The 17,021-nt window shown below is 37.5% G+C and overlaps 1 protein-coding gene across 18 annotated transcripts in view; it reads left to right on the forward strand.

The window, feature by feature from the left end:
* The window catches only part of LOC108423613 (potassium channel subfamily T member 1-like), a 134,711-nt gene that overhangs the window by 40,540 nt on the left and 77,150 nt on the right, over nucleotides 1–17,021 (forward strand). The window contains exon 2 of one of the 18 annotated variants that reach the window (XM_017691024.2): nucleotides 16,660–16,698. The exons of the other annotated variants lie outside the window; for them this stretch is intronic. Within the exon in view, the coding sequence (XP_017546513.1) occupies nucleotides 16,660–16,698 (39 nt within the window). The remainder of the gene's footprint in view (nucleotides 1–16,659; nucleotides 16,699–17,021) is intronic. 18 annotated transcript variants of the gene reach the window in all.

Below are 17,021 nucleotides of genomic sequence, written 5' to 3' on the forward strand. Positions count from 1 at the left end.
TTTCAGGCTTTTGGTCCATGCGATTGATGAAATGGGTGCTAGTTGTTTCAGATCATGTCAAAGCAGGCAGCATTTATTACTTAACAGGGCTGCTGCAGCTTTTCCAGCAGTACGCCAAAGTGCACTGCACCAGTTTTGATCAGGATAGCACCTCATGAGGAAGATCTATAGTAATACTAGGGAAAGGTCTGCAGGATTCTTATACTAACTGCATAGCAAGTTTGGATAACTACTGTAATTTACTATAGAATAGTATACAACCTCTATAGCTCAATGGAATGTAGGATCTGAGAATATAGATTAATATAGCAGCATTAAACAGCACTATAGATATCTTAAGGTATTACTATAGACCTGTTTCATAAGGGTGGAGATGTCTGCATCTCTTTCCTCCATGTTAAAGCAACAAACGAAGATGGGGTTTTGAACTTGGGCAGTGAGTGCCAGAAAGGATGTTTGTTTTCATTGAACAGTCTAAAAACAAAAAGCCCCAGCAGCAACCTGAGTTCCGATTGCTTGATTTGGGAGTCAAATAAGACACTTGCCCACAATTGCGCTGTTTCCCTAGAGACAAGGGACACTTTAGCCTTTGCCAGCCAAAGTGCTTACCATCAGCAGTCACTGAATTTCTTTGCCACCCTCAAATCAACGATTAATATGTCATCTCATCAACCTGTCAGCATCACTTTCACCATATCACATCACATTTTCTGATATTACGCTATCAGATATCAGCACCTGTGTTTTACTCATTGAACCTGTGAATGCATCTGCACACAGAAGAGCCTCAGAGTGGTTATTTGTCTGTCTCTTTACCCATTTTTGTGCCTTGTGGTGGATGTTGATTAATGTCTAGAGATGCAATGATACGGAATTTCAGTGCAGACTTAATGACTGACAGTTAACACCTTGTTGTGGCTGATACCAATAACAGATAATTTGCATAATTACATAATTGAGATGTGAAAAAGTCATTCAGGGTGGTTTGATGTGAAATGGTTTGTTGTGAAGTCTCTGATTTCTTTACAGTGGTGGTCATAGGAACCAGAGGTCACAATGTCTACAAAATTATTTTAATTGCTTTAAAATTATTAATTGCTTAGGCCCCCAGTCCACTACAAACATTGCACTTTGGCCCCCCAAGGAAAACATTTGGGCACCTCTGTTTTAGAGTGATTAAATACCTTAGAGTGATTAAATGTCATGATCGTGACCTTATAAATTTCTCTTAAACTGAGCTTCTCACATTAAAACACTCTGAACATTTGTTTACATCCTAACAGTTTAATTATGCAGAATTTAAAAAAATTGGTGCAATATATATATATATATATATATATATATATATATATAGAGAGAGAGAGAGAGAGAGAGATACACTGTAAGACTAAAAATAGGATGCAACATTATCGGTTGTAATAAGTGACTAATTACAGTATGATGACAATAATAAAAAAATCGTACATATCAGCAAATAATAGTATCAACTGCTGATATTTCGTATACACATAGTAATATCCACAATGCAATGTGGTGCTCAGAAAGCTTCACTCTGTTCCCCCTTCAGACTCCAGACACATGCTGGTTTTTCACTCTGCTGTTTTTCTCCTAGGTGGGGGTGTGCGTTCATAACATTCACCACAGCCACACGTTTTCAGCTGTGTGCTTATTTATCTTGTCCTTATTTAATCTGACTGAGGACAGCTGAAAGTGATGGTGTGAAATTGCGTGTGAATGCGAGTTTGCTTTGATTTTTGGTCCTCACAACAATACTTGAGTCATCTGCTGCGCTAAATATATTTGAACAGCTAGCGAGCAATGCCGTGTTGTGTAATGATGGTTGAAGAGAAGCCCAGAGCATCTCACCAGGACAACTGCTTGAGTTTTTTTGATGCCTGGCTTCTTAAGAAGTTAGAAGGTACTAGATTAGTGTCTAACATTGCCCATTCACTGTCAGGGCTCAGATGATGTTACAGCTGGATAGTGCTGTTTGTAATGTTGTATTTGATGAAGCAGATAGATTATTAAATATTAAGCAGGCAACCAAGCTAAATATATCAGCTTTGTTTTTGTAACTGATGTTTTTTTGTTTTTTTTCTCGTTTTCTCACAAGGGCTGCACAACATTTAGTTTTCTGCTTCTTACCTCAGGATTGGCCTTTTCAGTATTGGAAAACAACATATAAACAATATGCAAATGAGGGCTCTTACCAATCACAGTGTGTGCTGTGAGCAGAATGACCAATCATAACTACAGATGATTGTTTATATGGGTGTGCAATCTCTGTATTTTCTGTAGCCAAGCAACAGTAAATTACACAGGTGAGAATAAAGCAGGTCAGTTTTTAACAGTGTCACATTACTGATTACATGTTTCTTCTATTTTGTTTCCCCCTAATGTGCACTTATGATGTTTATGCTTTTATACACCAAAAAGATTGAAATTAATTTTTATACAATCCTTTAACAAAAACAAGAGTTAAGCAGGCTGTAATGTCATTGTGCTTTTAAGACATATATAAAAGTAACAAGGTAATGTAACAATGACTCTGGGCTGAAATACTCCTTGTAATTTCAATATAAATAGGTGAACTAAACTGCTGTAGGCTGAATAAGCAGATGTAAATGTGTTGGTTTTTGTGACATCACAAAAATAATACATTCAAAACGGGCTTTATTTGCAGGTTAGTTTGCATATATGGACTGTATTGAATAAGAAGTTGTGAAAGTTTGCACCTTAAATCACTTGTGTCCATATTAGGTAAAGGCTAACCCTAAAACACTAGCCGTTCCTACGTAAGGAGCCATAAAAAAACCAAAGTGGTCTACTTCAGAAGCAGCAGATTAAACAGCAGGAAGTGGTCTAGAGCCTGAAGCTCTTTATTTGCATTTTGACTTATTTCTTTTATTGCTTATTTATTTTATTTCTGAAATGTGCCTGAAACATCCATGACTGAGCCATTCAACTAAAGGGGATAATATTAGCTTGGTTTGCACTTTTAATGTTTTGGCTGACCAACTTGTTTAGATTTTGTAAATATAAACACATTTTGAATTTGATACCTGTAATACACTCAAAAAAAGTGTAGGGGGCAGGGGAAAACCATGGTTTGAAACATTCAGCAATGAGAAAGTAAATTGGCAATAGGTAAGGGTATCATGATTGGGTATTACCATCAAAGGCTCAGTCTTTGCAAGTAACCTTTTCAAGTGGCTTACCACTGCATGGGAAACTTCATGAGGGAATTGTCAAACAGCTTAAAAAGAACATTTCTCAATGTAAGATCGCAAAAAACTTAGGCCTTTCACCAGCTACCCTACTCAATATTGACTCAAACTTCTGTGTGTGTAGAGCAACGCCAGAAACCACTGTTGAATGTGCATGACCATGGGCTCAGGAGTACTTTGGAAAAACACTGTCACTTAACCCAGTCCACTGCGGCATCAAGAAAGACAGCTTAAAAGTTTATTATGCAAAGAGATAACCATATATTAAGTCTATGCAGAAACACTACCAAGTTCTCTGGGCTACAGCCCATCTCAGATGGTCTGAATGACAGTGGAAATATGTGCTGTGGGTCAGATGAGTCCACATTTCAGCCAAAGACAAAAAGGGGCCATCCAGACTTTTAAACAAGGAAAGGTGCAAAAGCCAACATCTGTCATGACATGGGGATGCATCAGTACCCATGGCATGGGTGACTTACATGTGTTTGAAGATACCATTGACGTGGATTTTAGAGAGACATATGCCGCAATCAAGATGACATCTTTTCCCAGGAAGTCCATGGCCATTTCCACAAGACAATGCCAGGCTTCATTCTGCACGTGCTACAACATCTAGAGCAGGCCAGTCAGGCACACAGAGTGTGCAGGCTTGACTGGCATGCATGCATCTAGATCAGTCTCCTGTTAAAAATGTCGTGCGCATCATGAAGGGGAGAATCAGCACAGTGGTAAACATGACCCAGTGTTTTTGAGTGGGTTGCAGGCATCTAGATTTTTTTATACAAATTTACTACAAATACATTTGGTCAGTGAAAACATTGGTAATGTTTTCTTTGCACTTTCGTCAGTTAAATAAATGTTCAAGAGAATTAACACACGCACGCACACACACACGCGCACACACACACACACACACACACACACACACACACACACACTCACTCAGACACCCTGGTTGAAAATATTACTGTCAGTGAGGCAATATGTCAGTGAGGCATCATCACATCATTGGAGATGCACCTTTACTACAACTAATCCTATTTACTAAACTTTTGCCCTCTTATGTGATCTTTCAGCACTCTTCTACAAGCATTGTCCCGTTTTTTCACCCAAAAAAAAGATGCATTGAAGGATTGGCTCACAGATACCTAGCTAAACAGCAGCACTGCGAAAGTTGTGATGGTTTCACAGGGTTTCATTGGCACTCAGTACGTGTGGGTGAAACACAATAAGCATGTAACAGGCCTCTTGGGCTCAGGAGCCGTGAGACGATTGATTCAACTATCTTCTGCCATCGATCAGAAACCACTAGCTAAGTTTACAGCACTAAATTATTGATACTGCTTGTAATCATTCACTCAGGAGCTTTCAAACAGGGAATATTATAGTCTCTGCAGCTGGCAAAAAACAAAACATAAGGTTCTAAATTAGGTCCTATTCACCAGTGTCAAGCCTAACGGAGTAAATGAAAGATTTCCTGTGGAGCTTGCTGAGCACTGTGGCAGCATTAAGGCAGGGTTTGGAGGCGTAGGGGGATGGAAGCGTAAGCCTGGTTGTTTGCTATAGTGAGCTGTACCTGAAAGCTGACTGACTGGATACATTGTAGAATACAGTGTAGAAACTAGGCTTGTTATGGATATATTCTCCAGTAGATTACGAAACACCATCCCGATTGCCTTAGGCAGACTTTGGGGGGAATGTCAAGTCTCCTGGGAGAGTAGAGAAGATGCAGTGTGACTGGAAAACATCTCCAACCTAAGAAATCAGGCTTACTCTTTAGATTACTCTTCGTAAAGTATTTCCTTGGAGAAATGCAATAGAAGAGGCATGTTTGGTTCCTTAAAGGAGCTTTCAATGCATTGTCCTCTGAAGAACCATGGAGGTGTGCAAGTGTGAAGTAGGTCTGTCACAAATTAACTGATAATCATAAACTTTTAGCTGATGATTAATTGCTGTATAAATAATTTCAATGAACAATTTATGTAACAACATATGTAACAATTAAAATACAAGCCTAAAGTGGTCGAAGTGACTCTTCTTCCTAGCTGTCGATGCTTAGTAGCTCCTAACTGATGACATAAAAAGCTCTAGCTAAAATAAACAAACATTACTCAGCCCAGTTAATGATACAGCAGCAATGTCTCTGTTTCCTCAGCCACATCCCTATTGACATATTCTTAACAACATGCTTATGTTCAGACACTTGTGTTTCAGAGTAGCAAATGATAACATGCACACTTGCAAATATGAGCAAAGCAGACATGTTTTGCTTAGTTGTTAGCCTGGATATTTTCTCTGTCTTCCTGTGATGACACGGAGCAAATACCCAGAAAATGATCTTAGTATTCATATACAAGTAACCATAAGCATCCCTAGTGAGCATAAATAATTGTGATCAGCTCAAATAATTGTTATTGTGTAACAATTGTGACAGGCTCAGTGTGAAGAACCTTTTTATGACCTGTATATCAAAGCAAAGAACCATTTAGGAAGCTTTTTTTTTGCAGTGTTGACATATGTCTTTTATTAAAGTGAACTGGAAGTTGTATACTTTAAGTTCTCTGTAGGGACTTCAACTTATTTGAGTGGTTGCCACTGTACCCTGCATTCTGTGGACTGGATTAATTGTAAAGTGCTGGCACAAGCTTTGCTTTTCTATATGTTTGACTGCAGTAGCTTATTGTGCTGGAAAGCCTATATTCTTGCACTTTTATGCAATTACCCAAATAATATAGAAGTTTCTCAGAAACTTTAGTCACACACCTTGGCTCCTCTGCTTCTGCTTCCAAAGCTTCACTTGCTGGTCTTCAGTTACACCTGCATCATTGTGTGTGTGTGTATATATATATATATATATATATATATATATATATATATATATATATAGCCCCTGTATGTAGCCCCTGTGTTGTCTTGTGGGGGTCTTGTGGAGTTTTACTGAGCCTGGTTTTCAGTGTCCTTGTTTTTTGTGATTGCTTGTTTGAGTTGTTACTGTCACAGATTATTGTGTGTGTTTTGGTATTGTCTGCTTGTTTCTGGATTTGTGATTATGGATTTGTTACCACTGTTGGCCAATGATTCTGTTATGACTGGAAAAGCTGTCATAAACTACTGTTAAAGTATGCCAGTGCTGTTTATCTGAACCTCTATCTGCCGCACCCGTAGCAACTAATCATTTATCACAGACAAAGATTTTGACAGCTATGCCTGTACTGAAAACTCAAAAACTCAAAACAGTTGTTACAGAAACTCATAAGCAAGTAAAGCAGCTGTTTGTTATGAGTATTTTTTTTTGTCTTTTTCTCTATTCTATATAATCATTGGTGGTATAATACAGGTGCATGAGACAGAGATTAGGTAGTTAACTATTTATTTAAATCACATACAGTACTGTGCATTATTTATTTAAAAACTGCTACATTCAAATAAGTATAAACAGATAAACAACTTTCCAATGCCCTCCTTGAGGAAGCTCATTATGTAGAGTTACCAGCCAATACCAGCTTTAGTTAATCAATCAATAATTCAATTATATGGTGTTTTAAACAATCTCCTTGGCTGACTAAGACTTGCACAGTACCGTTTTTTCTTAAGAATAACAGTTCCTAAATGGTTCTCATGTGTGCTTATGGTTCTTGGAAAAACCTTTAATTTTTATAGAACCTTTACATTATGTCAAGGTTCTTCAAACTTTAAAAAGGTTCTTCACCCTCACACATCTCAGTTACAAAGAAAAGAACCACCCATTGAAAGGCTCTTTAAGGAACCAAATGCTGCATCGCTTTATTGGCATCATTATTCCTAAGAATGTATAAAACGTACTGTCTCCTCAAATGTTATACCTTCAGACTTGTCCCTTGGCCTTTTTGAGTTAGCAGGTGTGCTACAGTGTTGTTCTAAACTCTGAGTCTGCTTTTAAGGCCTCTGACAGTGAAAGAGTTCAGTGAGCGAGAGATGGAGGGCAGAGTTTGGATAGAGGGCAAGTCTGCTGTGTCTGTTATATTACTGTTACTGCTAATAGTAAATCTGTTAATAGTGACTCTTTCTTTAGTCTCTAAGGAGAGTAAGGTGATTTGTGATTTGACAGTAGAGCCCTGGATGCTGAACTGAGATCCTTATTTCTTATGGAGCTGTAGACATTGGCCACCCTTGCACACTTTGTTGATTTCCTGCCTCTACATACACGCCACACTCACACACACACATTCTCACACACATATGGCCATCACATATGGTCCTTCACTCTCTCTAAACTAATTGGTTGTGCACTGTTCTGACTGGAGTTCTGCCATGTGGATTAAAGAGCTTGTTTCACTGGCCTGGGATGCTGTCACTTTCTTGACTGTATAGACCGTAAGTGCCTTTTAGCCGAATTAGAATCAGTCACAGCAATAGGCAGCTGCTGTGCCTGATACCCATGTACTATCATAACACAGAACAGTCCACCACCCAAATAATACTTGCTCAGCATGGGTCCCATGGCTGTCCCTTTCCATCGATGAACAGAGAAGTGGGCCTGATAAATTATGCAGCATCAGATGGGCTATAGTCAATAACTGTAAACCTACAAAGGGCACCTATATGGTGACTGTTTCTGATTAAATTGGCAAGAGAATAGCTACCTATAAACTGACACCTCAGTGTGTTTGCAGCTTTATTTGCCACCTTTGTTGAGTGAAGCTCAGGACCATCCCATAATATAGCTTTTTGATGGTTCATGCAGCAGTTTATACAGTTATGAAATGTCTTGCTTTTCATTCCTTTCAATAAGATTAAGCTTTTCTTTAAAATATAAAGGACCATCATAATGTAGTGGCAACAGTAATATTTTGGGAATTCTGCATGTTTTACTCAGGATGAAAAATTGAATTTACTTTTATTTAGGCTAATGTTTGCTGTCTGCAGTTTGCTTCTTTAGTTTTGCACCGCAGCAGGAATCTAATGTAGTGAACAGGTAAACTGTATGATTATTTTATGAACACTTGCCTCAAAGTGTGCTCTCTTGTTTAATAATGTGAAATAAACTTGCTTATGTCGTTTTTTAACTGTGTATGATGTACTGTTATCTGTTCAAAATAGCTCCAAGCTCATTTTTATCTGTGCAACATATTTTTCCCATATTTTAGATAACAATATGTTATATAGGGTCAGTTTCTCTGACCCCAGATTAAGTCTAAGCCTAGACTAGATTTTCCAAAGTTGATTCACCACTGGCACAGCAATTTAGTCTACAGTTAGCAAGAGCTGGATAAAGTATGTTACTTCTGTACTTGAGTAAAAGTAGATGCACTTTAGCAAAATATCATTTGAGTACAAGTTCAAGTATTCTTCCTAGTATTCATCTTAGATTCTAACCATATTTCTACTTGGGTAAACTCTGGATAAAATCATATGCCAAAGTCTGTAAATGTATACAGCTATAAAAATCTGCTAAATGCCATAAATAAATACTAACATTGCTTGCAAATGTACTTCAGTATCAGAAGTAAAATACTTTTTTTATTAATATACATCTTATATAATAACTTGTTAATCAAAATATCATAAGTACTTTCAATTTTGATTCTTAAGTACATTCATAAGCAAGTACTTTTACTCAAGTAAAAAATTTAGTTAGAATACGTGTATTCTCTTCCACCATCACCTCCGGTTTTGTTTGCTAAAGTTTTTGAAAAGCTTGGTTTGATGTTTTATCCTCCATTTTGTTGTCCTCTGAGCAGATTAAACTAAAGACCAGAAATAAGTCAATGCAAATTCAAAATGCATCTGCATCGTTTGTGGTATGTGGTAAAATGCAGTGCAGCATACAAGAAGACAATGAAGATTTTCTGAAGAAAATAATTATGATTATCTTCAGAGAATTTTTAAAAACCTCTTAAGTGTTTTTCAAGAATTGCATTTTAGAACATTCTTATGAACTTCTTAGTGTTTGTCTTTGGAACATTCACAAGTTTTCTCTTAAGAAAGCTTTGTGAATCCAGCCTCTGGTGGCTATAGGCTTACATTACTTGTATATTATATTGTAGCTCCAATGCAAAAGAAAAGAGTGCTTTGGCCTTGGCTCATTGACTATGTTTGGGATAAGTTATTTAGGTAAACCATCACAATGCCTCTTTTCCTTTGCCTTACAGTTAAAGAGTTCAGGTCCCTGTTTACGGGACCAAAGATAAAATGCTGGAGATTCAGGCTGGTGTTCTTGAAGCATCGTGGAACTGCTTATGTAGGAGAGGTTCTCAGTCGCAGTCCTAGCGGACCCCTACACAGAGTTTTGTGTTTTCCCCTCTCCAACACACCTGATTCAACAAATCGGCTAATTAGTAAGGCCTTTGTGTGTTGAATCAGATGTGTTAGAGCAGGGAAAACAAACAGAAAACAGTACGGTGCAGGGGTCCCTCCGGCACGAGGGTGAGAAACACTGATCTAGGATCTGTTTTCCTAACTTAGATAAGTATAAACAGGAGATGGTTTTGTCCTAGTTCTGCCAATCTGGAGTTCTTTATCGTTCTCATATCTCTGCCTGCCTGTCCTCTGAACTCCAGCATTATCATTAAATAAGATATTAAATGTAGAACATGCCATTTGCTGATGTGAGAGATTAGCAAATAATGGATTAGAGCACTGCAGGAGGTTTAGTATGCTGTGTGGTTTATAGACTGTTAGGGAGAGTATCTCAGAGGAATATTTATGAGTTAAGGTAAAACTAAAATTGCATTACGCTGCTTTTAAAAATGTAAACGATGTTTTCTGCAAAACATGTGCTCATCATATTTATGATAATGCATTATCTTGTCACACTGTTTTTGAAGGCTACCTACAGAGGGATTGCATAACACCTGCAAAAAACATTGAATAACATATTTAGAAAGCAATACTTAAATATCTATGATCAGGTTATGTCAGCATTTCCATGATGGCGTAAGATGGCATAATAATATGACATACTTATTACACTGCTATAAAGCATTATTATCAAGTACTGGAACTTTATTAAAAACACCACAATCAGTTTTATGAAAGATGCCAAGCAGTGACTGAAAATATATATGAAAATTCGCACCTGTGTTTGAGGGCATCAATATTTTTCACAGAATACACAGTGTTCTTACCTAGGCTTCCAGAGGTAAAGGGCACCTTCACAAAGAAGCAACTACAAAAATGAATTGATAGCTTTTTTTTGTTTGTTTTTTTAAATTGATGCCGTAAAAGGCCAAGTCCTGCTGGTGGGTCCAAAGTTTTGTACACTGTTCTATAACCTAGGGATACCTCAGCCAGTTTGAATTGAAGTCCCTGTAGGTACTGAATAATGATCCTTAGTATGTAACAAGCCTGGGATTTTAAATAGTTAAATGTTATAGATATGTCTCATGGAAAAACCAAGTGACATGAGATTATATTACAGCTCAAAACTCAATATCTACAAATTAACGCTGTGCTCTATTCCTTAATAAAATCCCACAGAAATAGAAGGCAGTGTCTTTTAATGTGAAACAGACACTGAGTTTCTTTAGAAACTAGGAGCTCAGCAAACACTGAGGAAGGCTTTATGCAGAGATTTTGAGACTTGAAAGAGATTCTATAATTATACTGATGGATAAAAACTGATGGATCACTTGCTGGCTGTGTTTGGAGCAGAACTGTGAAGAGAATCTGGTATGGATGAGGTTGCTGCAACAGCAAAGTGGCATTTGTAACATCACTAAATGATGTCAAAGAGGTTAATCTCTTCACCTGATATTAAGGCAAGTGTCCTTTTCATCTGTGACACCGCTCTCCACCTCCAAATCAGCAAGAACGGAGCCCACAGACCTTCTATCTGACTGAGAATTTTTTTAGACAGAAAAAAGGTGGATAGGGAATGAAACCATTGATTTAGTCATTTCACCTCCATTACTAGATAATTGCATTAGTCAGAGTCAGAGTTTAACTGTTTGGGATTCATGTCTGATACTTTATGTCACAGAGAAATGATAGCAATTCAATGCTTGCTCAGTTGTTTCTGGTGATTGGTTTTTACCAGTATTCTGTGAATATCTATAGAACAGAGGCATGAAAAGGAAAGTAGTGCTCTCTCTACTGTTAAATATTTACTTCTCTATGTGACAATACACCGGTTCTCTATATATGCAAGTATACGTAAGAAATTCCTGATATCTTAAAGGCCCCATTTTCATTGTATTTTATTGTTTCCTCGTCCACTTATTATATTTGTGTGGACATGCAGCAAAATAATCATAATACATTTTTAATGACCATTTTCCAGCCTCTATATATAGATATATCTATACATAAAAATAACAGAGCTGATTTGCTGCCCTGTATTGTGCCTTATTTAAACAAACGTTCCTTAAACTTCAGTGTGAATGGGTGGGAATAAACTGTTGATGTGATGTAAGACATCACAAAAATATTTAATTTAAAGCAGACTGTTTTGGCCCTTTAACATATATTACTTCAATAGGAAGATATACACTGCTCAAAAAAATAAAGGGAACACTCAAATAACATCCTAGATCTGAATGAGTGAAATATTCTCATTGAATACTTTGTTCTGTACAAGTTGAATGTGCTGACAACAAAATCACACAAAAATCATCAATGGAAATCAAATTTATTAACCAATGTAGGCCTGGATTTGGAGTCAAAATGAATCTATTTGTTTTATTTTATTAAAATAAATGAGTAAATCATTTTGTCACTACCAAAACAATCATAACACTACTGAAACTTTCCCAAATGTTTCAGTAGTGACAATTTTAGTTCATTTTGAGGAGAACTCAAAAATGTTAGCCCGTGCATGACTGAACAGTTGTATACACAAAATCATAAAAAATTATTTATTAAAATATAAACAAGTTTACTTAATTGCAGAAAATGTGTATTTTAGTAGTGACAATTCTTAATGTTACACACTGACTTTCAGACTCTGGGACACACTTCAAATCAGTGGGATCTAACTGCTCACCATGTGGCCATGATGGACAGGGATGCAGTCTCACTTCCTGCTCTAAAATGCAGGGGTGTGACTAAAATAAGGCTCCACCAACTCTTTGCATTTGGTAATGACATGAAAGGACAGTTTTTTTTTTAAGTTTTTTTTTATCATTATTATTGAAAAATTACTACTTCACTTTAAAGGAAATATAAACAAAAACACAAGAAGTATTTTTGGAACTTGAAATTTGGGGTTTGAGTCACCTCACAGTAGAAAGTACCTGGAATGCAGTGTGAACTAATTCAGCAGAATAGTCCGTACATGGCCATTTTATATGGGTGGAAATAGAGCATTAGTGTTTAGCTTCAGTCCTCCAGAGACTGAAACTGAGCCTTTCATGAGGTAAGAGCAGGGTAACCACTAAACTGGGTAGTGCTGTGGTCACTCTGGATCATTTAGCTAGGTTTCAAATGGGCTTCCTCTAATGGCTTCTCCCGTGTGGTTAGGTTGTGTAGGGGACCAATTTGAAACCTGTATTGAGTTGTACTGTTACAGATTTTTTTTTTCCTCTGTGAGTGTCTCTGTAAGCAGACATGCTTTAATGAATGCTGTAGGTTTCTTCAGCTTGTCCCTCTTGGGGGACCCTTTTTGGCATGAAGCAGAATGCTTTCATAATGCATTCGAGGTTTCTAAACCCCAACTCAGAAATGGGCTTTTACACAATGTGGTCTGAACAGTGAACTGGACGGTGATGCTTTTCCTGTTGCTGTGGCTCTGTGTTGTGAACCCTATACAGTCATGTGCAAAGTGTGAACACCCCTGGCCACTGACATTTTGTTGGTTTTCTAAGGCAAAGTAAGTTAACATATGATCTACACAGAACACACTAAAATATGAACATTTTCTCCAAATTGTCGCGCACAGTTTCAGTTTGTTTACTTTAGTTTAACATATTGGAAAAAAAAGTGTTTGGACATCCATCCATCCATCCATCCATCCATCCATCCATTTTCTAAGCCGCTTCTCCCTCAGGGTCATGGGGGGTGCTGGAGCCTATCCCAGTGGTCATTGGGCGGAAAGCAGGATACACGCTGGACAGGTCGCCAGTCCATCGCAGGGCAGACAGACAGACACAGACGTATTTGGAAACAGTATTTGTGCATTACAAAGTGCAGAAGTGTGTTCTCTGTGGAAGATGTATTAACTTATATTCAAAGAGAAAATCAATTAAACATGTAACTTAACTAGGGGTGCCCATACTTTTGCATACCCGTACTATTGTAAGATTTTGTCCAAAAACTATACAGGCTTCTTTGCAGTATTACAGTAAGCTAGTAATAGATGGTCAGGTTGAATGAAAAAAAGAGATGTCCATGGCTAGTTTCAAAAGACTGCATCATTAATTCTTTGTAGAGTGCACTTACACATTATAAAGCAATGCACAGTATGTAGGTTACACTATTACGATGAAATAGATCTAACAAGGAAGACTATCTGTCATAGATTCTCTCTAAGAGTCTTAGCAAGCGCAACCTGGCAAGCCCAGTGAAAGCAGTGAAATTGCTTTGAGCCACTGAGGCATGGCTTCAACATAATGAACTTCTGGTAAGCCTGGTGTAGTTCAGTGGGAATATTTACTGTATTCCTCTGTACAGCATACTGGGAGAGCGCTGGAGCCAGCCCATTCAGAGAGAATATTTGGTTGAGAAATTCAGAGGGAATATTTAGTTCACGCTACACAGAAGGAATATTAATGCCGCTCCATCCTGGGGATCTTTAATCACTCACTTGGTCATTAAAAGTTGCACGTGTGGCTGTTTACAAAGCCATTGCTTTTACAACTGGGGCTTATTGTTCTGTGCCTGTGCCTGGGCAATGTAGATGAAAGTTCAGACAGCGAGAGAGTCGGGGATGGAGGTGGCATCCAACATTTTTCTCTATCCACAGTACTGTGCAAAAGTTAGAGACCACCCTTCATTTATTTAATTGTTTCTGTCCATCATTCCTCTGTGAGATGATAACACTGGGAGTCAAAAAGGATGTGTTGCTGTTAAGAAGCCCTTATTAAGAAAAGAAATTTCACAAAAAAAACCTAAAGATTTGCAGCTCAAACAAAGAAGTTGCTGGTGTTCTCAGAGCAATGGACTGACCACCCCAGAGTTCAGACCTCAACATCACTGAGTATATTTACACTAATGCGGTTATCTGATTATTCAAATGGTCCTGCAAACAGCACACTTTGATTCTTAGATCAGACTAAGGTTTAGAAATCTATTTAAGAAATCAGATAAAGAGAGCTGGATTTTAGCTCAGTAATCAGATTTCTCAGTGCATGTAAACTCTTACTCTGATTTCTTTCAGATTTCTCAGTTTGTGCATGTATAAATAAATAAGTGGTACTGGAAATAAGCAAGCAACATTGCCAGATTTAAATATTCTTTGTCTTCTAGATGTTGTATCTTTATACTTTCACATAAAAAGTGATGCAATGTTTTTTTAAAAAGCCACAGCATAAAATTTGAGTTTAAAGTTTTTTGGGTTTTTTTTTTGCAGTTTTACAATGGACAGTAACATTGACATGCTGTACTTAGTAAAATAATAGAAAAGACATTTAAACATTTAAGACTTCTATAAGCGCATTTTTGAGTAAGTGGTTTTCTGTTCTTTCCTTGGTAAAAGATAGATTATTGTCCGCGGTAATTGATTGTAAGCTACAGGTGATGCAGACCAAGATTTGGTTGAAAAACCCTGCAGTATTCCTTCAAAGCAGCCATCAAAAGCCTATCATAGCCCTTATTTCTGACCTGCGTTTGATAGCTGTATTCACAGCTTAGTCACCCTGCGCCCTCGGCTAAGTGCTGCTATTATGTTGCAGCCTCCAAAGAGAATTCAGCTGTCATGAATCACTTTCATTCTGTCTACACCATGCCCATCCATCATCACACATCTGCAGCTCCACTGAAGAGTATTACACTGGGCATCCACTGTCTTCTGGGGTTTGCATTCTTACATTTCCATATAAGTGTTTGTCTGCATGTGTGCATATTCAAGGCAAAGTGTCCAGCTCAAAAACTGCCAACTGCAACACAGAGCAATGTTACCCTGCTATGCGTTATTAGAATTCAGGACTGAATGCCTGCCTGCTTTTCTCAGGAATGACAACAAATGTAGTACTACTACAGATCAAAAGCTTGGAATCACTCTTTTAAATAATATCAAGCCAATTTAGTTTAAAGTACATGAATAAATGAATGTAATATGATAGTACTGTGCTGTTGAACATTTTTACAGGTTTCAAATACACTATGGGGCAGATTTACTTTTTTGCAACATCACAGACTCTGCTGAGGTGTTGAAAAGTGGTTGTTGCAATTTACTATACTATAGAGTCTCTTCACCACCCAAAAATAAATTCAAAGGGGTATTTGCTGCTCTTTGGTGCATTTACCACATTACATATGCATGTATGGGAGTTTTCCCTCTCAAAGTGCAAAATATTGAGAGAAGACTATTATAATGAAGCACCTGCCTTTGTATACCAAGACTTATAGTAAGTATTGACTGTGTGCTTTAACTCCTTGAAAAAGCTCATCTTATTTTTGCCACTGCCATTCCATTGTTGTCCCCAGTTTCTGGCAGGAGTTTATAATTTACTCACTACTTTCACATAGTATATCCCAAATCTTTCCCAATTGTAAACTTAGAATCTCAACATAACTGCATATTTTACAAGAATATTGATGCATTATTTTAATTTTGTTTTGTAATGTATTAGAAAGTTAGTTATGATTCCAATATAATAAGTCATTATTTACTTATTCACATTGTTTACTTGAATGACTAAGTCAAAAAGAAAACAAGTCATTATATCAAGATGAAAAGTCAAATCTTTGACATAATAAGTCAAAACATGGGTCAAAAAGCATTGCAAACAAATTATTTTGTTCCTCCTAACTGTTGGAAACTGACATCTATACAAAAACAACACAAGCAAGGCAGGGGTTTATATTGTGTGGTAGCGTTTTAATTATGATGTTAATTAGTTCGAAAGTTCTTAGATGACCTGCTAAGGTGGCCACCCCATAGCAAAGCATTAGTAATTTGTGCCTCTTTTAGTAAATCTGCCCATAGTGCCATTTATGGTCTGTAAAAAATGGAGGTGTCCAGAATGATGAACAGAGCTTTAGATGATCCAGAATGCCAGGATGCATATTTGAAAAGTGGTGAGTTGAGTACTTGCAGAAAAAAGAAAACTGGAAGAAAAACATCTAACGCTACCTGTTGGTGTCTAGTTTATAACACGTCAGTGTAGATTTCAAGTTATTATTAAACAAAATGACAACAGTACCAGTGCTAACCAGTGATTCTAAACTTCTGAACAGTTGCCAGATAAACACAGACCACACTTCTGATTGTCCAGTGCATGCATGCTGCCTCTGCATGAATCTTAGACTGTAACCTCTTTCTGCCCTTTGCTGTGTGTGTGCACACTCTTTGCAGGTATTCAGAAGAATACAGCATGGATTCCACTTATGCACAGTAAGTTCAGAAAGCAGAGCCATATTATGGCCATTATGGGGCTGTGGTCCCTGACTCTGAGTCTACCTCTCTGTAAATGCCAGTTATTTTTTACATAGCTGTGTTACACAGCCTTCTGGAAAATAGTAATATTAAATTCCTCTACTGGTCATGAGTGCCTTTGCACCAATTGATGCATAATTACTTGAAGTTCAGTGTGTTGGAGCTACACTGGTGTGTTTTCTTTGTGATCTGGCCACATAATGAAGCATTTCAAATCATTGTAAAATGGCAAGCTGTATCAGACTGACTAGAATGTCGACCTCCTCCTCTCTAAGTGGTGT

Source organism: Pygocentrus nattereri, chromosome 20 (assembly GCF_015220715.1).
Source record: "Pygocentrus nattereri isolate fPygNat1 chromosome 20, fPygNat1.pri, whole genome shotgun sequence".
In the NCBI taxonomy this organism is placed as follows: Eukaryota; Metazoa; Chordata; class Actinopteri; order Characiformes; family Serrasalmidae; genus Pygocentrus; species Pygocentrus nattereri.